This window comes from Stylophora pistillata, chromosome 1, assembly GCF_964205215.1.
Source record: "Stylophora pistillata chromosome 1, jaStyPist1.2, whole genome shotgun sequence".
NCBI lineage: Eukaryota > Metazoa > Cnidaria > Anthozoa > Scleractinia > Pocilloporidae > Stylophora > Stylophora pistillata.
Window position 1 is genome coordinate 29,553,563 of NC_142519.1, and position 23,762 is coordinate 29,577,324.

General features: G+C 39.0%; 3 protein-coding genes across 7 annotated transcripts in view; 2 read left to right on the forward strand and 1 right to left on the reverse strand.

Annotated features, from left to right (window-relative positions):
* The first annotated feature begins 57 nt into the window (after positions 1-57).
* On the forward strand, positions 58-1,543 carry LOC148742016 (uncharacterized). Its single transcript, XM_088754060.1, has 2 exons — positions 58-351; positions 545-1,543. Exons 1-2 carry the CDS (start codon positions 122-124, stop codon positions 645-647), a joined length of 333 nt encoding a protein of 110 aa, XP_088610186.1. The 5' UTR covers positions 58-121; the 3' UTR covers positions 648-1,543.
* Positions 1,544-7,992: 6,449 nt separating this feature from the next.
* Positions 7,993-14,227, forward strand: LOC148742017 (RRP12-like protein). 4 transcript variants are annotated; one of them, XM_088753992.1, is made up of 6 exons: positions 11,242-11,379; positions 11,520-11,551; positions 12,186-12,255; positions 12,328-12,386; positions 13,042-13,124; positions 13,669-14,227. In XM_088753992.1, the coding sequence occupies exons 2-6, from the start codon at positions 11,543-11,545 to the stop codon at positions 13,760-13,762; spliced, it is 315 nt and encodes a 104-aa protein (XP_088610118.1). In that variant the 5' UTR covers positions 11,242-11,379; positions 11,520-11,542; the 3' UTR covers positions 13,763-14,227. The 4 variants fall into 4 exon arrangements, 1 of the variants encoding a protein (XP_088610118.1); XR_015998905.1 differs by lacking the exons at positions 12,186-12,255; positions 12,328-12,386; positions 13,042-13,124; positions 13,669-14,227 and adding exons at positions 7,993-9,493; positions 9,897-10,078; positions 10,691-10,812 and having other exon boundaries at positions 11,520-11,552; XR_015998919.1 differs by lacking the exons at positions 12,186-12,255; positions 12,328-12,386; positions 13,042-13,124; positions 13,669-14,227 and adding exons at positions 7,993-9,493; positions 9,996-10,078; positions 10,691-10,812 and having other exon boundaries at positions 11,520-11,552.
* LOC111331961 (myoferlin-like) overlaps positions 13,849-23,762 on the reverse strand; it is a 67,755-nt gene continuing 57,841 nt past the window's right edge. The window contains exons 47-60 of one of the 2 annotated variants that reach the window (XM_088753285.1): positions 23,502-23,537; positions 22,550-22,641; positions 22,010-22,180; positions 21,126-21,274; positions 20,442-20,584; positions 19,813-19,901; positions 18,956-19,051; positions 18,251-18,298; positions 17,795-17,885; positions 17,345-17,447; positions 16,014-16,183; positions 15,569-15,678; positions 15,233-15,380; positions 13,849-14,611 (exon numbers count right to left, since the gene is read on the reverse strand). In XM_088753285.1, coding sequence (XP_088609411.1) covers positions 14,579-14,611; positions 15,233-15,380; positions 15,569-15,678; positions 16,014-16,183; positions 17,345-17,447; positions 17,795-17,885; positions 18,251-18,298; positions 18,956-19,051; positions 19,813-19,901; positions 20,442-20,584; positions 21,126-21,274; positions 22,010-22,180; positions 22,550-22,641; positions 23,502-23,537 — 1,479 coding nt within the window. In that variant the 3' untranslated portion in view covers positions 13,849-14,578. The other variant, XM_088753331.1, reaches the window with a different exon arrangement.

Below are 23,762 nucleotides of genomic sequence, written 5' to 3' on the forward strand. Positions count from 1 at the left end.
TCTCTCAAAGCGGTCTTGCGTTTGACCACGTGATTTATCCACTGCTACGTAGAAACATCAACCAAAATATTCGCATTTGAGAAAAGCTTGTGTGTTTAGAGCCGTTTATAAGACGTTTAAGATGTCAACTCCGTCGGATTCCTCTTCCTGCACATCTGAAAGTGATCAAGAAAGTTTTATAGTTGACGAAGTGATTGGGGAATTTTCTGAATTTGCGCCGTACGACGACAGTTACGAACCTCTTGCCACCGAGGAAGAAGCCGCGGTCTACAACGAAAGAGTTCACCGCGAAGAAGAAGAGGAGCAACAGTTTCAGCGAAGATATTCGGGAGAGGTGCCAGCGAATGAATGGTATGGTATTATCATGGAATGTAGATTTATATTTTCATTTTCCAATTTCAAACACCCGTCGTAAAATCGTTACTATGTGATTAACTGTAGTCCTGATTTTAGGCGATAGTTTTATTAAAGCGGTCAGACAAGTAATGATTTTATACAGACGTATTTTTCTTTCGTTTGACAAATTTTTCACATTATTTTGCAGGTGTTCGTGCTCGAACTGCTCTGTCAGCCTAGTGAGCTTTATGTCGATGTTTTCAAAACTAGAAATGGAAACAAGGTGTAACCACATCTTTGCCTTAAAATGAATGCATCATTTGCAGGCAGTGAGAATAGAATTGAAATACAGACGAAAAAAAAAAAACCCGCAAACAGTAACCGAACTTATAGAAAGTAGAAATCAGACTAAGTCCATTTTTGGTCGTTTTAAAAGACTCGCGTTTAACTCAAAATTTGCTGATTTCTTGGAGGGAACTTTGGAGTATTGTCAAATCTCAAAGTAACAGCAAGGTAATATCTCAAAAAATAGAGAGCCGGATTTCCATGTAGCTTCACTTTTCCTAAATTTTACGCTTGAGTGGAAAGGTCTGGGAATTGGGCTGTAAAATGCGTGACTAATTGCGTGACTTTAAGTTTGCGTAACATTTCAGTTACAGTTGGCCTTTGTGCTATTTGAGCCTTTCGAATAGTTTTTCTCTCTTTAGTTGTTGCATCGTACGCTCCTTTACTGTTCACTGTTCATGTCCGGCGTCCATCCTAAGTTTACTTCTTAAGTTTTGGTTCCAAGCCACCGGCGTATAGGGACCGATATGTAAATTGCATTCGTTTGGTCTCACTTTTGTAGCTTGCCCGATTTATGCAAGGTAGCGTTTCTCTTGATCTGATTTTATACTTAGCTTGTGTGTTATTTACTCGCCGCCGTCGTATCGTCTAGCGGCTATTTCTAGTAATAATTTTCCTTTATCTCGTTTCGAGCAAGCTCTTTCATCTTTATTTGTATATATATTTTGTGTTTGCCGTGGCACTTAGTTCATTTATTAGTTCTTTTCATTATATTATTTATTCACGCTGTTAAGTCGCCACGTGTTTTCCCCCAGGGCTTATCTCGCAGGCTATATAAGTCTCCTTTCTTAATTCGCCTACAGTTTACGAGATTGATTAAAGATAAGTCTCCGTTTAATTGATTAAAGATAAGTCTACAGTTTACGAGATTGATTAAAGATAAGACCGCTATTTTCTCCGGTCGCGATTTTCTCGGCGCTCCATTCGGCCTTGATGTTCGCTTGCCGCTACATGGGGAATTGACTTCACGTCCACTCTACCCATTTTTTCGCCAACGCCCGTTTTACTGTAACTATGAGAAGAAAGCGGAAAAGTATGCAAACACACGCAACCATATGGGAAGTCTAAATAGTCGGAGCATTCATTACACGAATATTGATCAACGATGCCAGAAAAAAATCATGTCACAGGTAAGTGAGGAAATAAATATTATGGTGATAAGCACAGCGCAAATACATAGTAATTTCACTCACCGATCGTCGACTCCGCTTTGATAGTGTTTCAAAGGAATTTTTCCCAATAGTTGGAAACGTCCCCTTCTTCTACTTTCTTTTCATGCCTTTCATCGGAAAAGCAAGCGTAAAACAATCCCTTGTGAAATGCTCGGAGCACACAGCAAATTTTCCCACTGGCTTGAAATCCTTCCGATGACTAGACACGAACCTTTTCCACTTTAGTCCAACGCTGCCCGAATCAGGAGAATTATGAATAGAAATCCCCAATTCATCGTTCTTTATGTTTCCACAGCCCTGAACAACACAACGTCTACCAGGCATACTTTCGCTTTAGTCAAAAAAGCGAAGAAGAACCTCCAAAAGCTTCCCAAAATATCTCGTCCTGAATGCGAAATTAGCCACGTTTGTGTACCTTGCCCGGTTTGGCCGTATTGATGTTTCTGCGTCACATCTCGCCCCAACTCTTTCAAATACTACTCCCGGTCATTTTCTGAATCGAGTAATGGCGGTAGGACATTGACTTGCAGCTAAATACAGGAATTGCACCGACCTGTGATTGGAAGTTAAAAATAGCATTAGTCACGCTGTTGAGCTCAAGAGACTTGTAGATCACGTAAGCATTTGTGGTCGAAAGTTAGGTTAGCATTAAAAATCTTTGCTTTTTTCAAATCAAATAAACACAAACCTTTATATTATCGCTGGAAAAGAAATTTTCGGGTCAAATCTAGTTCGGTAAAGGGGTAAATTCATGGCGTGGATTTGCTACCTACCGTTCGTTATTCATGGTCGAAAATTCACCCCTGAAACAGCAATAATATTTGTTTTCGCTTCAGTATCGAGCAGTTTTCGTTCCTTAATTGACTGGCTGTGTAAAATGTTCTATTTGCAAACGTTTCGCTCTTGGTGCAGTTCCTTTCTGTAACGCAAGTCTTAAATACAGGAATTGCACCGGGCCGATTGGTCGACTTCCAGCGGTGAAAAATGTAAACGCCGAAGGCGATAACCTTTCTTCCTTCAGCCCAAAGCCTTTGATCTTCACTAACGACGTTATTTTGCTCACAGCTCCCGTTCTGAACGCGCTTTCGACCCGGTGCTTTTCCTGCCTTTAACGCTTTCAACTATTGAATTCAGGAATTGCACCGGAAAGAATACTTAACTTCGGTGTCAATTACATGATTTAATTAATGAGATACCGCTGTTTAGAAACCTTGGACATTCTCTTTTTTCGAGACTTTCGCGGGAAAATCGTCCAACTAATAGTGCTTTCGAGCCCAAAGTTTTAAAGATAAGTCTTGCTTCTCCAGTTTCGCTCACATAATAGCAAACAGTCAAATTGAGGTAAGAATCATTTTTGAACAATTGTGAATTTTAATGAGGGTTAAAATTTACATAATGAATATTCATGACACTGTAAGGAAAAGATTTTGAGGGAAAATGACATTCACTGGAAAATTTCACATTCCATAAACAAAGGCAATTACAATTCAACATCCTGAACTGGGTCCCCGGCCTGTATGCATGCACCACAGGAAGAGAGAGTGGGAATTATTTCCAAACCCTCCCCTCTCACGCACACACACACATACACACACACACACATATGCACACACACACACACACACACACACACACACACACACACTTCTCCCTTTGGATCCTCTCCTTTGAATGCCTGTCACACAGGCTAGATCTAGGTGTAAAAATGGGCTGAAAATTTATTTGTGAAAATCTAAATAATCAGATACAGGGGGAAGAGGGTTAGGGTTAGATGCCTTAGCATCCCATCCAGTGAGGAGTTGTAATATTCCTAGTTGCTTAATAATGCTGAAGCTGGATACACTGTTTGCAGAAGTAATGCATAACTGACTTGCATTCACTATATAATTCAAATTATGATCAGACGAAAAGGTAGCTAAAAATTGTCTGTATCAGTACAATATTAACAATACACTACAAATGTGTTTACTTAGGTCAAACTACTGAAGGAAAACTCAAAGAGATTTAGTCTCGAAAGTATTAGATCGTTTAGCAGAGGAGCTGCATATGAATGTTGGCTTCCTCCAACAAGGAGTGTGGCAAGAACCCGCCTAACCGAGAACACCGTACCAATACAAGTGACAGACCCCTTCCGGCCTGAAGTTTCTCCCTCCAGAAAACCAACTTCTGAAGTGGAAAGAGGACATCGCCCGCAAGAATCAGCTTATGAATGGAAGATTTGTATATGCTGAAAATGCACAAGGCTGCTTTGATATCCCCTTATTGCAAACCATGCTCAAGCTTAACAGTGTCAAATCAATTAAGAATGCAGTTCAGAAAGAGATTAAATGGTTTGCAGCTCCGTATGACATTCCAGGAACAGTACACCAGCCTCCTGCATCATTCATCGAGAAATTTAAAGATTTGTTATACTCAGTAAGGTATGACAAATTAACTTCACCCTATGATATGTCCCCCAGTGAGCTGTCTACAATTTGCCTAAACCGGTGGCTTTCCTGTGACCCCATTAGATGGCTAATGAAATCTCTGAATGGATCACCGTCCCACACATATTGTGTCTATCTTAATGAATTCAGGGGAGATCCATCAACACTCAACTGCTCTGTAAACGGTTCAACAAAGCCTGAGAAGTTCCTGTTTGCAGCCAATGTTGGTCGTTCGTCTGAGGGTGACACTTTTATTGGCAGTAATCTTCAAAGGGGTTGCCATTGGACAATGTGCCTTGTGGACATCAACAGTAGAGAAATAATTTATGGTTACTCATTGGGATGGCCTATTCCTCATGGGCTCATTGACAAGGTTTACTTGTTCATCAGGTTTGCTTGCAGTGCTGAAAAGGATGAATTTTCAGTGGTTCTTTGTCATGCTCCCCACAGTATGAATTCAAGAACTGGAGCCCATGAATGTAATTCTGCATGTGCACAGCTCTATCCTTTTCAAACATGCAGCAGTATTTGTGGTATTGTTGTGATGGTAATGGCAGCAATTGCTTGCCATAACTTCCCACTATTTAAACTGATGGCCACTACATGTAGCAGCGAAGGGAATACCAATCAACCACCACATATTTATCTCCAGAAGCCTTCACAATTTAATGGCTATTTACGAAGAGTCATTGCATCTTGGGTAGCTGAAAATGCTGTTAGCATTGATTATGTTGTACCTCAGTCTGTTCAACCGCCTTTGCAATCCTTAACAACCCCTAATTTTGTCAATGACCAAGAAAAGCCTGATGATGAAGTCAGTGATGAATCAAATGAAGAAGCTCATGTCAAGGTTTCTGGAATTTGACCCGAAAATTTCTCTTCCAGCGATAATATAAAAGTCTGTGTTTATTTTATTTGAAAAAAGGAAAGATTTTTAATGCTAACATAACTTTCGACCACAAATGCCCATGTGATCTACAAGTCTCTTGAGCTCAACAGCGTGACTCATGCTATTTTTAACTTCCAATCACAGGTCGGTGCAATTCCTGTATTTAGCTGCAAGTCGTAAACTCATTTACGAAAATTGTAGTGCAAATAAACACACTTCCAGATCATATTTCGACTCCAAACTTGGCACGGTAAGTCACTTTTACATATATTTTCGAAATATGTAATAAAAAACGAACCCCAAATTTGATCGAAGTAGCACTTTGATGCATTAGCCTTTATTTCCTGTTGAACGTGTGAATTTTTTATTCAGTACAAAAAGTTTTTCATCAAGAGGAAAAGATTGAAATGAAGAAATGAAGATCTCCCTGCAACTACCTGTACTCCAAAACGATCTACATTCAGTCTTTGAGCTGAAAACTTCGCGATGAAAAATGATGCATTCCCGCAATTAAGCATTGTTACGAAGGTGATGATAGTGCCTTTGGTGCATAGTTAGTAGAGGGGACTGGTTAGGAAACGCGGCAAACTTCAGTCGGATAGTTTATTGTTCGATTTTATCGAGGTCACGTGACAATGACCCTGCACACATAAATCCAAAATGGCGCCGCGGGCTTGTTTCGACAGTCACGTAGCGTTTAAGTTTTTGGATTTTCTCCGTGATCGAGCGACATCTTACCTTCAGAATATAGCTAAAAACATTAATCAAGTCAGTAGACATAATGCCAGGTGAAATTGTTCAGTGTTTGGCTGTGGAACGTGTAGGAGAAGTAAAGGAATTGGAATCTGGAAGCTACCGGCGCCGCGAAACGCGGAATACAAGAAGTGGCGAGAAGACTGGCTGAAAATAAATAAGTTACTCTTTGTTAGATACTTTAACCATATAGCCTTTATACTCATTTTTGTCCATAAAATAATCATTAATGAGCAATATTTAATATGTTTATTTAATATGTTGCAGGTTGTAGCTACCAAATTAATCTTTTGTAATAAATTACTTATTGACAAATTGTTGCAGGCTCTTATTTCTAACTATATCTGCCTTTCTTGTTCTTTGCTGGCTCTACAAATTTCCTTTCGTAGTGTTTTTGTTTTCATTTGTTTACATTGAATTTTGTGGTTCTGTATAACATCTTTGGCCAGTGAAAAACACCGTACAGTAACATATAAATGAATAATGCTGTCCAGAACATCTTTTGCAATGCTGTTATCTACCACTATGTCTGAGTCCAACAACATAGTGTTCTATGCTGAGACCAATTACTAACTATGTTTGGTGGAAAGAATCACCACCCGCAGTTAAAATTCAAATTTATAAAAAAAAAAAAACAGAAACAAAAACTATAAAAGTAGAAAAGTAACATTTGAGATCAAAATACAAACAAGAACGTAAAACTAGAGCACGTATTCTCAATCTTCCTTGGTGATATAACATTCTGAGTGAGGCGAACCAACATTTATATTATCAGTATCTATGTAACCTGTTTCAAAGATAAGCTTGTCAGTCTTACATTCCCAGTGGATATTCACGGAGTGTCATGGTGACCATTTTCTACAAGTTCTGAAAATGGACATATTACGAAGAGCATGAAAAAAATAACACCATATCACATCTTCTGTCCTCAGTTTAGGCGCTTGCTTGAGGGATAGTTACAAAAAAGATGAAAAGAAAATTCCTAAGTTATTGCCAAATGGAAATTTCTACTGATAGGGACATCGTTAAAAACAACACTGTTGTGATCAGTAAATACAGCTTTGCGTATTTTTAACATTATGAATTTGCTAATGATGTCATGCGAAGACTGGAAAATGCCTTTTCATCTAAATATTGGCAAGTCGTTCGAAGCTGTTTTTTTTTTTTTTTTTGACCAAAACACCACGCTTTCTATTTTCTTGTGCTTTTATTTTAATCTATTCCCCTTTTTTGTAATCTTAAATTAAAGCCAGCCATGTTTTTTCCAAAAGGGTGGCGACACATTCGACATCACCTTTGTACATGTCTATATGATATTGCCATCGGAAAGTTAATGCTTTAACCATCCACCTTTAAAACCTCAGGATAATAGAGCTTACATACAGCTACTATGAATTGCAAGAGGTGGTTTCCTCTCACTTTGATTCCCTATATATGCGAACTAAGACTTCACGTTTAAAAAAATATTGTGTGATATTCGTACAACTCTTTGATGAAATTACACAACGCGAATATTTCGTTGGAATCTCCGCTGACCACATATTTGGAACGCCTGGGAGAAAATCACGATGAGATAGCAATTCTTTAATCCTCTCCTCAAAGTAATAATTTTCATTCGTTACTAATCATTATCTTCCCCTGGATATCATGGTGCTGTCGGAGGATTGGTTTATTAAAAAAGGAGACGATCTAATATGTTCTTTAAAATCTGCGGGTTCAGATGAAGAGAGAGACCAAGCTATTTTTGGTAGTTACTAAAAGTTGGAATCACCTGAAACCACCTGAAACCACCTGAAACCACCTGAAACCATCTGAAACCACCTGAAACCACCTGAAACAATCTAAAACCACAAAGGAAATCACCTGAAACCACCTAAGAAGCCATCTAAACCCACGTGAATCCATCTGAAATCGACAAAACAACTCGAAATAACCTAAAACGTCATCAAACTTAACAAACTAAAACGGAAATAGTTCAAATTTATAAATACAGTTAACTCTCTCGTAAGCGACCACCTCGGGTCAGGAGAAAGTGGTCGCTTATGGTAGATAGTCGCTTACTAAAGAGGAAGACAGGAAGCCCAAACAATTAGAATCCCAACAAAGGTAGTCCAAACAATTCACAATTTGATCTTGTGTAACAGCCATCAAAGGCTCGACTGTTTTAATAAAAATTTGAACGTTTTAAATGAGAAAATGTCTTACAGCACTGTATAAACATTATCGCAAATCGGTATCTTAATTTTCAGCATGACGCAAAGCTTCTGCATTGCTAATTTACTCTACTTTACGTCTATTTTTATCTGTTATCTCACTGTCACTGACAATGAAATTAGTCTCAGTTTCACGACGCATTTCAAGATCTCGTTTGATAACAACGGGAAGAGAGATAAATCTTGTAATTACACACTGGGTACACGTTTTTCGAGCTGTGCGGTCTGCGGTCTGCGTTTTTGAGGTCTGTGTTAACGAGACACCTGAGTTGCTTTGTACGATTGTACCAAAAATGATTTCATATAGTAGAAGTACTTTAACGTGAAAACAGATATTCCGAGATCTCGTCTGATAACATCAATGACAAAAGAAAGATAGATAAATCTGGTATTTACACACTGTATACACAAAGGAAAACTGATTGCGCACACGTCGACTGACTCAAAAGGCACACACATAACCTCTGCAAGACTGGTACGGCTCGACAGTGGAGGGTCGTAACTGCGATATCTTCAATAAGAATTCAACTCCAATGTTTACATAGCAGTTTCGCTTACGCATTCCGTGATCTCGTTTGATAACAAAGGGAAGAGAGATAAATCTGGTAATTACACACTGTGTAGATCTTTTTCGAGGCGTGGGTATTCGAGGTGTGCGGTTTGCGGTTTGCGGTCTGCGGTCTGCGTTCATGTCTGCGTGCTTTCATGCAATTTTCAGGTAATTTCAGATGGTTTCAGGTGGTTTCATTGGTGGTTTCAGATGGTTTCAAATGGTTTCAGATGGTTTCAGATGGTTTCAGGTGGTTTCAGGTGGTTTCAGGTGGTTTCAGGTGGTTTCAGGTGATTCCAACTTTTAGTAACTACGAGCTATTTTTACATTTATCGAATGGATGGAAACAAGAGATTCCACAGATATTCCAGAACTTGATTCGAATCTGGAGTGGCTGAACTGCAAAAATCCTTTGTTCTTCAGAGATGAGCTTCTCGGAAAGTTGTGTATCTTGGATTTCTTCACCTATTGCTGCATAAACTGTATGCACATCCTACCCGATTTGGAGGCATTGGAACACCTTCATTCCGAGAAAGATGGGCTTGTCATACTTGGTATACATTCGGCGAAATTCGAGAACGAAAAATCTTCTACAAATATTTTAAGTGCAGTGTTACGGAACGATATCAGACATCCCGTGGTGAATGATTCCGAGGCAAAGCTGTGGCATTCTTTGTCTGTGCACTGTTGGCCAACTTTAGTCGTTGTTAGTCCAGAAGGAAAAATTCTTCTTAGTTTGGTGGGGGAGGGTCACAGAGATACGCTCTTACATTTTGTGGGAACAGCCCTGAAATACTACAAACAGAAAGGTATGGTAACACTTTTGACATAATTCTTTTATTTTTCAAAGCGTTTTATCCACCAGTGAAAGGGTACATCATGTAGATTCGAAAGAACCCAGTGAATTGGAAAATGGATCACGTTGAATTAAGGATTCTTGTCGCCATTGTTATTTCCCCCAAATCATATACCAGGAAAGAGGCAAACGAAGAACAAACAATCATAGAATAAATTAGAAAAAAAGCCAAAGTTTGAACTGTTTACCCCTGAAGGTCATCATTTTCCATATTGCACTTGTTACGCTTTGTACTGATTGTGTCTGTGGGTGAAATACAACTTTCAGTGATAAAACATGTCAATGCATTTCCTAATTTAGTTACTATTTAGAACCTTAAAATTCACATTCCCTCTTGGGTGTCCATTTCTCATAAGAAAATCGCAATAACAGCTATCCCCACAAAGCAGCTTTTGCACAGCCTTCAGGCATCAGTCTTGCAAAGGAAAAACCCTTCAGATGCTTGTTTGTGGCAGATAGTAAAAGCAGCAGTGTGAGGACATTTGATGTGGCCAGTGGTGCCACAAAGGCTCTTGTGGGAGCTGACAGGGATCCAACAGTAAGTGAAAGGCACTTAGTGACATAGGTACCAATCATAGATGTGTTCTAACAATGAGCCTTAGGAAAACGCAACTGACTTAGTAGCTTAGAACGTTTTTTGATTGAGTGTCATAAAACCAAAACCAAAGTAATCACAACAGCCAATCAGAAGAAAGGGAAATACTTTTAACAGTCAATGAGAACTCAAAGTAAAACTGAAGCGCGGGAAAAACGCGGCCGACCAAGTAGCGATTAGTGGTGCGAGTTTTCTGGACCAATCACAGAGGGAACCACACCAAAAACAAAGCAATCTCAGAGTACAATGTACTTTCGACAATCAGTTGAAAATTATTACTCTAGTGCAAATGGTTTTCGTTTCCTTCGAGATTGATCACACCAGTGTGGCAGCTGAAGGTTGACAGATGCCAGTTACAGAGTGTTTATGTACTGAAATAAAACCAGAGCACCATCTGCAATCCTAAATTGTTTTAGAAGCCAGTATGTGACTGACTTTCTGGCCGTTTACACTTGCGCCTTTTAGGAAAAATTTAGTTTGTGGTGATTTGGTTACATTAAGAATGGTTTTCTGTATAGTACCTATACATTAACATGTTGCGTTTTTCGTGTCCAGAATCTTTTGGATTTGGTGATCATGATGGTAAAGGTGTTGATGTCAAGCTGCAGCATCCTTTGGGAGTGGCTTCGAATCCGCTGATACAGAGGCTGTATGTAGCTGACTCGTACAACCATAAGGTAACTAATTATTCTGAAAAGGTCTTTTGTTTCTTAGCAGTGCGTGAATGATTGCGCATTTATTGTTGTATACGCTCAACTGATTGGTTCCCGCTTGATGCTCTTTTACTCGTGATGAAGAAAGAAACAGTCGTTTCCGTCGCAAATATACGCGAGTTCGCTTCTTTGGCACACACGAAAGTCACTGTTTAGAAATGGAAAAAAAATATGAAATTTTAGTTTAAAAATGTCTTATAATAGATTTAGTAAGAGGAACATGAATGGGAAACTGTAACCAGTTCCGCATGAGAAGCTTTATGCTTCCATGGTACTTTTTTTGATAATACACTTTCTGCTCCGTTTGAGAGACTTTTGAAAGTACTCCTGTATTGACTCCTTTCCGTGCCCTTTCGATATTATTTATTACTTCACTAATTGCTTTCCCGGAAGCAACGGATCCGAAAAAACCTACCAAACGTAAAGCAACAGATGATTTCCAGGTTTCTTCCGATGGAAAATTGATCATCCAAGATAACGAGGACGAGGAGGAACAACGCGAGCCTGGATCCAAGCGTAAGAGAAAACCAGGTACATGTCCTGTGAGACGACTTTTGGAAGCATATTGTTGGTGTTGAGTTATAAGACCGCCCATATCAGCTGCCTTTGGGCAGCGTGTTATCCATGGATGTGCATATTTGTAACTGAAATTATGTAATCATTTTTGGTAGGTCTGGAGGACTCTGTGTAAGACATGGAAGAGGTAAGCCGTGTTGCATTGCTGATACACCTGTGGACTGAGGCTATGATTAGAAATGATGAAAACATACGCAATGCGCACCACGGGGTTAATGGTGTTAATGTCTTTTATCCCGGTCGCAGCCGCTGCCTCCACCCCCGAAGAAAAAGTAAAACAACATAAAGAAATAAAAAGTGAGCCATAAATGAGCCATGCTTCACTGATAAAACCTAATAAGGCCGAGAAAGTAGTTTATGGCTGCAACCTCAGTGGCTCTCTTTTTCATTTCATTTCATATTTTGTGACTTCAATGTACCATTTCATTTAAGCGGCCACCTGCAAGAAAATCCACTCATGATTCGAAAGGATAACTTGGCGAGGGTTAAGATAAACAACCATTTTCTATGACAAGAGTTTGTATCAAAAGGATTACTTTTAGTTTAATACCTGAAGTTGTGTAGCGAATGTTTCAATACCTTTTACAGAACTGTGTTGAAAGACTTACAAAACGTTTGAACGTCTTTTAACGCAGTTCTGTTCAAAACAAAAATACAACATCGTGGCGATGTTGTCTTTTTTTTTTTTTTTTTTTTTTGCTATGAAGAGTTGTCAGTACTTCAAGTTTAATTCATCTTATATTTTTCCACATTTCTATCAGGATCCATTTCAAGGAAAAAAGAAGCGGAAATCGTTTGATGGTGATAATGAAAATGATGCGCTTGTCGAAGGTTTGTTTTGTTACGCTGTCATCTGCTTTAGTGTTACGAATTGGAATTAACGACCTTGAATTTACCTTGCAGAAGTGCCTTCGAGACGTGGAAAAGGTGATAAGGCGTTTGGAGCTGAGTACAAAGCGAAGGTATGAGTTTTGACTGTCTCATTAGCCGCCTGCTTGCTTAACTGATCGACTTACCGACCAACATTGACTACTGAATTGAGTGACTAATTGAGTGACCGACTGATTTACTTATTGACTTACTGATTGATCCATCGATCTATTACATTATTGATTGATTGATTGATTGATTGATTGATTGATGGATCGAATGACTAACAGTTCGATTGGCTGATGGTTGATTAAATTATTAAGTCATCACCTCATCGATTGTGTTGTCGAATTCTTCCTTAGTGCAAGGCTCAATTCTTCCACCTGAGGTCTTACAGTTTTCGCAAAGTTAAAATTCTTTCTCATTCAGCGACAGATATACAAACGAATTAAAGGAAAAATTTGGTACAGTTTACTATTCTTTGTAATGTTGAATCTTTTACTTTGATCGCCATTTTGAAAATCTCTCTTACTAGCAGAAACCTGCCATTATGTTGACTTTTTAGTGGAGGATCCTTGACCGCTTTGTCAGGACAGGATCTGCTACGTTACGAGACCAGAAAACGGGTGCGATGTAGACTACTCATCCTTTGGGGTTTTAACGAAACTATTCGTGCAATGAATTATGTTCTAGAGTAACCAGGACTGCACTTCTCTTTTCTTAAGAAACTCTTCATTAACTCGATAGAAAGCTGGCGGTGACGTGAAGAAGAAAGGAAAACCGGATCCATTCGCCTATGTGCCTCTCCAATTGAATATGCTCAACAAGAGGTAAATGCTGACCCGCCTCAAATTAAAAATTCTTTGATTGCATTGGGGCTGTGGGATTCTAAGATTTCCCGCCCTCTCTCCCTTCTTGCCTCTCTATCATTGATTGATTCCAGCTGTCGCAAATCACTACACAGCCGCAGGGTTTATTTTTGGCGAGTTTACAAGTCTCGTCCCTATTTTGCCAAATATGATGTGTACAACGCAAGTTAAACCATTGTACCTCTCAATTTGATCTTGCAATGGTATTTAACATTTCTTCAACAAAACAATACTCCTTTTGCGTCTATGTAAAACTGTTGTCAAACGTTAAGGGACCTAATACCTCCACTAGTGAGAAATAGGAAATGTTTTGCGGCATCATTAAACATGGTGATAGGTGAATGCTGCATCTTCCTGTTGCGACTCCCTGCTTTACCCTGGATGTTTCACTTGAGGTATCACAATCTTCCTTGTTACTTTGAAAGTGACAACCACTTTGTCATCCGATAGCGTATTATCCGAGACTTTTGTCGTTAATATGTCAATTGCTTTATCTTTGTCACAGGAAACAAAAGAAAATGACCGGCCAGTTTAAGGGCCTGGTACGAGCCACCAAACGCGGAGCAGCAAACGTCAAGCAAAAGAAAGGGAAAAGATGACGTAACTGTCATGCAAACGCCATAAGCCGTCGATTGTTTGATAGGGGTGGGTTAGGTGAATGGGTGAATCATTGAATAAGAGACAATTGGGGAATATCCAATTTATTTTCTTTGCAGCTGAGGAACTATCCTAGAAATGTTCCCAAACTCCCCATTTATTTATGATTTTAATTCGTCAAGCTTAGTGAAAAAAGAACTTCTTAATCTTGCTTAGTGGAGCAAAATGGAGGCCCCCACTCCTTTGTGGTAGGTGTCAGGCTGTTGTATGAACGAAAATGGTAACGGTAATAACATGTTAGCGTTGCGTAAGGAACGCAACATAAAGGACCCGGCGAAAAACTGCTAAGAGCAAAGGGAGCCGCAAACTGATTTCCCCCTCTCCCACTCTGTTAGTCAGAATTATTGGAAATATGTTGCTCTATAATTTGACTGAACTAATAAATTGAAAACTGAACACTTTTGCTATCTGCATTGCCGGTTTTGGAAGAGTAACCTCAAGACACTATTGGATTAAATCTGAAAAAAATGCACAGTCTATTCTTGAACTAGATTCTCCAAAACGGACACCATCACCTCTTGTGGCTGGTTACTAAAGTTCAAAAAAATTCTAGACCTAATCTGTATTATTTAGCGTGAAATCTTGCTCAGTACTCCGTGGCTGCACAACTTTATATTCTGACTAGTGACAAAAGCTTTCCTTTTCTCCGCACGATCCCTTCCTGATTGTTGCCAATATAAAGCCATGCAGATGCAGGGCCAACCACGATTCCCTCCACTTTTAACTCCAAAGAATTAACCAACTAAACTTCCAGTCTGTCACGCATTTAGCATTTTCTTCATGGTATATTCCTAAAAGGTGAAACATGTTTGTGTTAGTTTTGTTTTACAACGTCTAGATGCCTTCTGTAACATAACATGGTGACAGAGGGGGGGGGGGACACCTTAGCTTTTGAGGAGCGCTTCTTCGTCATAATGATTGACACATCTAATATAATCGTGTTAAACGTCTCACAGGCGTACGCTTAGTTCAATTTTGTGGAGAAGTAGAATTTCCACCGAATGGGCCTGTAGATAAATATTGGAAAATTTGCGATTTTCCTAGTGTTTAAAAAATAACGTCTGGCTCGCGTAATGGTACCTTATTTAGAGATCGCGCAAACCCACTCAGCTCAAAATAGACTTTATTAACTCTCAAGAATGACTAGCATTTAATTTCTCCTTACATTATCACTGCAGAATCACACATTCAGGTCACGAGATACAAGGAAATGATCACTAAGTGAAACAAATTCCTGGGACGTATATATGCCATATTGTATACTGACGTTTGGGTCTGAAGGGTTAATGAGAAGGGATATGCAGGGGGAGAATCCTCAAAATTGTTGGGACTGGAACTAGAGGGGATTGTTATCAAAGATGTTAAATTATTCAGAGACAAGGAGACTGAAAGACTTGGCACGTGACACTTACCGGCGCTGCGTAAATGAAAAACGCGATGAGGGAGATGATAAGAAGGAATAACAGTAAGCCGAGGATGTACCACTTGTACCTGCGCCAGATGATGTGGCGGAGAGCTTTAAGTGGTGACGTAAACCATGGAAACGAGGTCGGAGGACGACTGTGGAGGAACGAAACATTCTTAGGAATTTCGTTTTCGAAAGTGATCTGTCGCAGCTCAGGCGCGCAGCGTGAGTGTTCCTAAATTGTTGTACCTTAACATTAAGTTTGGTAGTAAGATATGTGTGATTCAACATTTCACGAAAAGAAAAACCTTGGGTCCTTGATTAATCACGGATTGGAACCTACTTCGGTTCCTCTAAAGTTGGATTCTTGTTCGGTTCGTCTCGCCCCAGTCCTGCTGGTTTAGCCTCGGCTTCTGCCCTTTTCATTATTTCCAAAGTCATTTCAAGTTTGCCCTGGAAGATCATAGCAAAGAAAGAATAAATTATAAATTATCACTTCTCTTTCGGATTGTGACTAAGTGAACAGCTAGTCGACTTTTTCTACGGGGCGGCGAAGCACAAAAATGAAGCATCAGAAAGGTGCAGGTGTTTCTTTTTGTTCTACCGTTCGGATCATAACAGGGACTTAATAAGAATTATAAAGGAAGACAAATAGGTAATGCAAGTGGCCTTGTCATTCACTGGAAGTGAGACTAGGGCCATCTTACACCGTGGCATTGCAGAGCCTATCTTAAGCAATCAACGTGTATTGGAACAAGTCTACAAGTTAGTAAACAGCCACAGCGTACCGTGCTTTTCATTGCTCCCGACTTCATAGAGCTTGTAGCCCACCAGCCATAGCAACGTTTTTGCTTAAACAAGTCCAGTTTGGGTGGTGGTTCAGAGTCACTTGGCAGCTTACAAGAGCGGGCAGCAGTCGCCGGTTTGGGTAGCGATGTCAGGTGGAGCTCTAAAGAACCTGCAGTATTGACAAGCCTGTTCCTTCAATACTATGAACCATACAAAAGCATGTTCCATGAATCCTCTACCAGAATTTTGCGTATGATCTCAGTGTTTAATGCGTAGAAATGAAACCACATGGTGCGTAAAGCGTAACCAGGATTCGACAGTGGAAGAATTGACAGTAATCCCAGATCTTAACTAGCTTGGAGTTGTACAAACTTCAAAAACAACTCCATGGAAGGATCTTAAAACAAAATCAAGCCTTATATGTTGTATTTTTGTTATTTTTGTCATTATTATCATTATGAGTAGTAGTAGTAGTAGTAGTAGTATTTTCATCATCATTAACATTATTATTATTATCATTATTATTATCATCATCATTACCACCATCATCGTTATTATTTTTGAGTAAAACAAAACAAAAGGAAAAGAACGCTAACTTGCTCAGCTGAACATGTTTATTTTTTCTGCAGCAATACGTTTTGAAATTTCATTTTCCTGTCTGTTCAGTGAATTATAGTAAGTCAAAAGCTTAGATCAAGAGTGCCCCAAGGGGGAACACCACAGACCTACCACATCTCTGGGATTGAATCCGCGACAGAATTGAAGTACTGTGTTAATGGTAGTTATTTCAAATAACTTATCCTCTGATTGCTATTCCTGCTTAAGCTTTCCTATCGGCTGCCAAATATTTTTCTTTTTTATGAATAGAGGCCCTAGGCAATATAATATAATGATACCTTCATTTATTACCTTTGGCGATAAGAATTATGGTAATATTACAGTAAAAAGTCTCAAAATTCAAATTTAAAAAATTCAAAACACAACAAATATAAACACAACTAAGTTATGTCAAATTAACATAATTTGGATATATCAACAAAGTTGAAATGGTAAATTGGCCACCGTAACGATTACAAAAGCTGACGTTTCAAACGTTAGCCCTTCGTCGGAGCGACGACGAAGGGCTAACGCTCGAAACGTCAGCTTTTGTAATCGTTACAGTGGCCAATTTACCATTTCAACTTTGTTGATATATCCAAATTATTTCGTTACTCCCACCGACGCAGCCCCAAACAGTTTCTTTTGAAACTATCAGCCTTTATAAATTTAAGTTAAGTTTAGCACCTCAGGAATAATCGATTGTTTAATGATACGAGCAAGATTTACTTACCTAGAAAATCGTCACTGGCAAATCCTAAGTCATTGTCCCATATTTGCAGCATCAAGCGCGGTGCAAGTTTCTCTATCGACTCGTCCAGACTCCAGAAATGCTCCTATGATGTTGAGATACATTTTCAGGTTATTTGCTGAGCCACAAGTGACTGTAAGGTAATACTGGTTTATACTGGTTTATGTGTAGTAAAGATCATTCCGCAAAGATTGACGTGCAACTGGGCAGTAGTCGCCAGTTTAAGTAGCGATGTAACCGATATCAAACCAAAGATGACGTTTCAAAGCTGAGCCCTTCCTCAACAACTTCGAGTTCGCAAGATCCATTCGCCAATTAATTCTCACAGTCTGCTTCATTGTAGATTAAACTAATTTCAGGTATAACTTTAAAAAGATTCAATTACAAACAAATCATTAAACGTGAGAATATTTAACTCTAATTAGATATAACCTTTTCCTTTATCACCAGTTTCTTTTCCGTCGGAATATAGGAGAAAGGGAACACAAATCTCCAGTTGAAGTTTCCATCCCCGTCCATTGATCTGCGCAAAAAAATGTAAAAAACTATCATCTATCATAACCTTTTGAGCTGTTTCAATATGATTTTGGTACTTTAAAACAACAAAGATTTGACAGATCGATACTTACTTTGTTTTTTGGCGTGTTCGTTTGAAAAATGTTTCCAATTATTCCTGAACATTTTACGATTTTTTTTTCTTACAACTAAGAAGGTTACCATACCAGCATCACAGCAGCCTAAATACACCCTTACTTTTAGCTTTTTGCCTACATACGAGTTCAGTCAGCTTCTCAAGATTCATCTTTCTGCGTATTTTTTTAAATGCCTGCTCATACGGCTGGAGCAATCTTAATTCATAAATATCATAGCGGCTCTGTGGTAACTTACCTGTAGTGGACGTCGGTTTCTTGTGAATCATCAATTCCATCAATCCATCTAGTTTCGAAACAAAAACTTATAAATAATCGCTCGTGGATATTTTTCATGGTCAAGTCAATTAACTGAGGTACTGTACATACATACTTTATTGGCTCGCCCTCACGGGGTTTTTTTTCTTTTTTACTATGATGTTAGGTTTTATCTCAGTGCGAGAACCTGTGAAGTTATCCCTTGTCTAGCCACTACTTTTTTTCTAGACTGTCTTGTTTTTGCTTCTTTGGTTTCTTTGATGTACGCCACTCGTAAGCGTAGCGACTATATTCAAAGAGCTCAAAACCCAACTTTCCCTCTTCACAGTTGAACCATCTTCAGACAAGTGTCGACAGAATGTTGAGGTTTTAAATAGTGGGCAAGGCATGGCAATCGTTACTATGCTATGCTAATGACAGTCCCGGAAATTCCAAGATAGATTTTCTCACAGCTTAAAGATTTTCTTTTTTAAGATAATGCCTCGCTACTGAGTGAATTTGAATATAGTCGGTACGTGTTTCTGAAAACCGCTTCCAGCCACCTTAAATGTCTTTTGTCACTGAATATTGACAACTGACTTAACGTGTTGAATCTCTTTGCTTTACCTTTTCATGAAGTAGGAAACAAAAAACTTTTAAGAGATCTCAATAACGATTATTTTCACAATCATTTCCTCTCTCTTACCCCCTCACGTAGATGTCACTCATTTTCTCGCCGGTGATTGAAGTCTCTTCCATGATAACGTCTTTGGTGTTCCATATGATGACACGAAGGACGTATCTACAATAGGCAGTAACGCAAAAACGACATATGCAGTTGAAAAGCTCGTATAAGAATAAACAACCTTTACTAGACAACCTAGATTACAGTGACCGTAACGCAAAGAGCGCTTTGCGATTTACGAATGTCAGATAAAAGAAAACCAAAGTATTCATAGAGGCTGATTAAACCGAGAGAAAAATGTGAGAAGGAACCGGTGAGAATTCAAAGTGAATGGACCGTAAGCGGCCTCCAGTGTATGAAAACGTGACTGACCAAGTAACGATAGGAGCTGGTTTTGTACCTGAGAGGTTGCGCACTGAGATGGCTCGAGTTGTTTTGAACCAATTACACGGCATGTTGTAGCGCCGTTGAAAACTGAACCGTGTAATCCCACTTTTCTTAAGACAGTCAGTTAAGAATTGCTCTGATTACCAGACTATACAACCGAACACAAAGTAAGCGATTTTGTTCTCTTAGATACGAATAAGCCAGCAAAGTTCAGAGTAGATTGATACAATAGATTCGGAACTGGAGTGCTTCTTCTAGCATCATTTAATTTATTAGATGTCCCAAAAAAGTAAGAAAAATTAATGCGTTCTGCGAACAAATGCCTGGACCTCAAGCTTCAAAGAATATTACATTCATACTGGTTGTCATAGAGCTTTATCAAATTGCTAGCTTGTGAAAACGACCTGCAATCATCAATTCCATAATTGTTTTTCAGTAAATACAGCTTTGAGTGCTAATTCTTTTTTAAGGCATTTAAAACCAGGTCTTACTCTTGTGGTTCCCTTGGGGTAATGTCAACCGCAGCGGGTGCTTTGCCCTCTGTGACTGGAAATATATCGACCCATAACTGCAGTTTCCCCTGAAAAAGGATAAGCATTGTAATTATGGCCGAAACAGATCAATAGCACGAAAAAGAATACCGGCACAAAATATACAGAGAATTAAGAAAGAGAGGGAACGAAGAATTAAAGATGCGGCGAGGGCCCAACTTTTAGATCACATGTATATTATTAAGGAAAAGTTAAGATAAGATAGAGTCCATTGAAGACAAACAAGAAACAAGGTACAGGAGAGAGCGGCGAAAATTCTCTGATGAAAACAGTTCATATCAAATCCTAGCCATTGTAACAGGCCATGCTCATTAATAAGTAGTGCGGTCCTTGTATTTGTAGGAATGGTGAAAGCTTAGGCGACCAGGCTGCTTCGGGACGACCAAGCCTCTCTTTCAAAAGAGCGGTGTAAGGCCTTGGACAATTACAAGATAGGTCTGCACCATGCCTCAGCTAAAAAATAAAGGTTTCTAGAACCCCAAAGTGGCCAGTTAAGAGGAATTTTTTTTTTAATGTGAAGGGTATTATTGGCTTATGTCCGTATTGTGCAATATGGTAGGGCTCTCTACCTGTTCCATGGTCGGTTGCTGTGTTTTGTTATACAGACCCCTTGTTTCCACGTGCTCAGGGACGATGTTCAACTTGTTGAGGACATGCAAAGCCAAGCGACTTTGTTCTTTCCCAAGGTGCGTATGGATTATTGTACCTTCCTCTGAAAAAAGAAATAAAAAAAGGATTTATCGCCAAACTGAAAACTCGAGGGATGATCCGACCGTAGTAAGAAATCCAAATTGAAAATTATTTTAAATCATATAGAGGTGTTTAAATAATTTAAGTGGTATTCAATGAAATCCTTTAAATGATGAAACTTGTTGTAGGATCGAATCATATAAAAGTACTATAAAAAGTAGGAGCAAAACTCGGTCCAAATTAACGATTTCGTAAAACCTTGCTGCGATGATAGAGGGAGAGCAGTTTACTTCGCTCATCAAAACATCCTTTTTTCAGTTTTTCGAGCTATTATCGTTTTAATAGTTACAATCACAACATGGAATTACTTTCATGAACTACGCTAAGCTGAAGTAGACAACAACACAAATATGTTATCATAGAGAAAGTTAAGGCAAGGAAACTGAGCCCTCACACATACATCATAATAGAATCATCAGTTCTGGACCGATTGGAAAGTCAATCAAATGAATATAAAAACAAAAATGATTGCACCGTGACTAAGGTTTGATAATGATGCTCACCAAACTCAGCCAGAGTATACGTCTGTTCATCCACTACCACAGAGCAAGGTTCATCTGTATACAATGGAAGACTCTTGTTATGCATCACACACCAGTCTCGCAGGATTGTCCTTGGTTTTCGTCCATCTCGCCATTTGTTAGGACCAGATCTTAAACGGCAATAGATAAATTACTGAATCGTAATGAATAGGTTGAGCCGTGTCATCTAACTTCTTTCTCCACCTTCCCCTTTGCCCCGAGAAAAATGCCATCAGGGGAATACTCTCCTATAGGAGCTCTGTTGCCTTCAAAAGGAGTGCCTTTCGAACCTTAGGCTAAGACTAAGTCTGGATATATTGAACACTGTAGGTATACCGCAGAAAGTCCTCTTTATCATGAACCTTCTTTCTCTTTGAAGATACTTTTCTCAAAATTCTATTCTGGTTATCTCAAACAAAATCGAAAGAGAAACAACTTGACTTTGAATGAAAGGGGTAAGTTTCTTAAGATAATGTGGCTCTGTTGGGGTATTACAGATAATTTGAGTTGAGAACGTAAATTGGACACCATAAAGAGTTTTTACAACTGGCGTTAGTCGGCCTTCGTCGTAGCGAACTTGACGTTGAGTATGATTTTCTAAGATTAGGGAATTCAGTGCTAAGCCTCGATTTACTAACCTATACTCGCAGCAGGTTATTTCTTTTCATAGAAGGAAGAGAATGAGGCTTGACAAACAAAAATGTGTCATCTAGAGGCTCGTTACTACCTTTAAGAACCGAGATTACCACCTGTGACTCATACTTAAAAGAGATTCTGTTTTTTTCCCTTATTATTTAACAAGGGACGATAGGTGTCAACTGAAGGGATAACTAAGTCGCTGATACTTGAGCGTTGGAATTTCTTACTTGCAGTAACTCTTAGAACATCCACAAGTAGCACGATGTCGAGACAAAAGTCTCTGCTCTAAATCGATCTGTGTTTCACCGATGACGTCATCTCGTCCGATGAGGTCATAATCCATCACGGCGATTTTGAGATCTTTGACCAGAGGTATGGTGGCTGTGAATTCAAAAAGTCTGAAAACAAACGCGAAAAATAGGAATAATGGATTAATATATGCAGAGAACTTAGATAGTCTTCTTAACCGATTCTTGGTGCAGAGTTTGAGGTAAAATGAAACAATAACTGACGAAGGTGTGTGCCGAATCGAAACATGTAATGAGAATTAAAACGAGAATAGGGATTTTACTTGTATGGTGATTCGTAAGTCACAAAAAAGGTTCGTATTCGTCTCGTATTTGAAACATTTTGAAACTTCGTTATATCGAATATCTGAACTTTTTCAACATTGAATCTACAAATCACACTCTTAATCTCACAAAAAACGCATCACGGTACAGATCATGTATGGTAATGATCGTTAGATGCAATACATGTAAGGTTACCTTCCAAAGACAGGATTCACTGTGTAAGGTTTATAAACATCTTTGTCATCAAATTTTCGGTCCCCTAGGGTGACTACCAAATATGGGTCGGACTGGAAAAATAGAGGGATAAAGTGGAGGTCATTTACTGTAAAGTACGCGTGTGCACAAATGGTCCACTTCCCATATGTTTGGAAGTGAGCCAAATATCTGGGCTAATTACATTTCTGAAAGTTCTGTGTAAAGTAGATAATGGTGTAGTCTGATCGTTCAGGACAGTGTATTCCTGAAAAGGACTTTTATAGGTAGTTGTGACTGACGTTTCGACAACCTGAGCGGAAGTCATCATCGGACTCAAAGGAACAGTTGTTGTCAGTCGAATGTTGTCAGTCCAGTTCAAGTAAACTAATTAGTCAGTGTAGCCGTGATGCTATTGGCTATAAGACTCAAGAGGCGTAAGTCGGGCGTAATCGGTCAGTTCGATCCGTCGGTGAAGTTAGGTCATTCTCAGTTCGATTCGTTTGTGTGATGTTAATGTCTTGATTAGAAATTTGTATGGTGCTGGTAGTAATTTACACCTTTTGAGGGGAGTCTGATCGAAGTTAGTAAACCAGCTTTCAAGAGCCAGTCATTGAAAATTATTGGTGCTGTAGATCAGGCATTGTGCAGAGTCCCAGTCAATAGTGTGTTTCGTGAGTCGATGAAAGGTGATGTGATGTCAACGATTAATGTCACCATTATCAACAACAGTCCTTCTCAGGACTATACGCACTTGGACGATCAGACAACACGATCACAATCTTTTATTGCCACACTGCTCAACTCTTTAGCACTAGGGCTGATCATTACTAATTTCGCTTAAAATTGCTCTTCGGTTTGTTACTTTTTTCCCTTTGTCTATTAATATTTTATCGCTAATCTCCTTTAAGAAAATTATCTCTTTAAAGTTCCGAATCCTCTGAAAAAAACTTACTGTTCCAGAGTCATCTCTGGGCTGAAGTTCCAAAGCCTACAAAAGAAATCAAATGAAACAAGCATTCTATGGTACAAGCTAATCAGCACATCTAAAATGAACAGATAATTGTTCGCATAAACTGCTATTTTCTCCAGCGCAATCATATGAGTTAGGTACCCGTTTATGGTACATTTTAATTCTAAAACTAACGGTTTAGATTTTTCAATTTCTACGCCTAAAGAGTAGCTAAGGGTCAAAACGATTGAGACCCCCTTTGTT

Bases quoted from the DNA above. Each gene is read 5' to 3' on its own strand.
- LOC148742016 (XM_088754060.1), top strand. From the start codon at position 122: ATGTCAACTCCGTCGGATTCCTCTTCCTGCACATCTGAAAGTGATCAA. The intron at 352-544 runs GTATGGTATTAT...ATTATTTTGCAG, and splicing joins GAGGTGCCAGCGAATGAATG to GTGTTCGTGCTCGAACTGCT.
- LOC148742017 (XM_088753992.1), top strand. The intron at 12,256-12,327 runs GTTTGTTTTGTT...TTTACCTTGCAG, and splicing joins AAATGATGCGCTTGTCGAAG to AAGTGCCTTCGAGACGTGGA. The intron at 12,387-13,041 runs GTATGAGTTTTG...TTAACTCGATAG, and splicing joins GAGCTGAGTACAAAGCGAAG to AAAGCTGGCGGTGACGTGAA.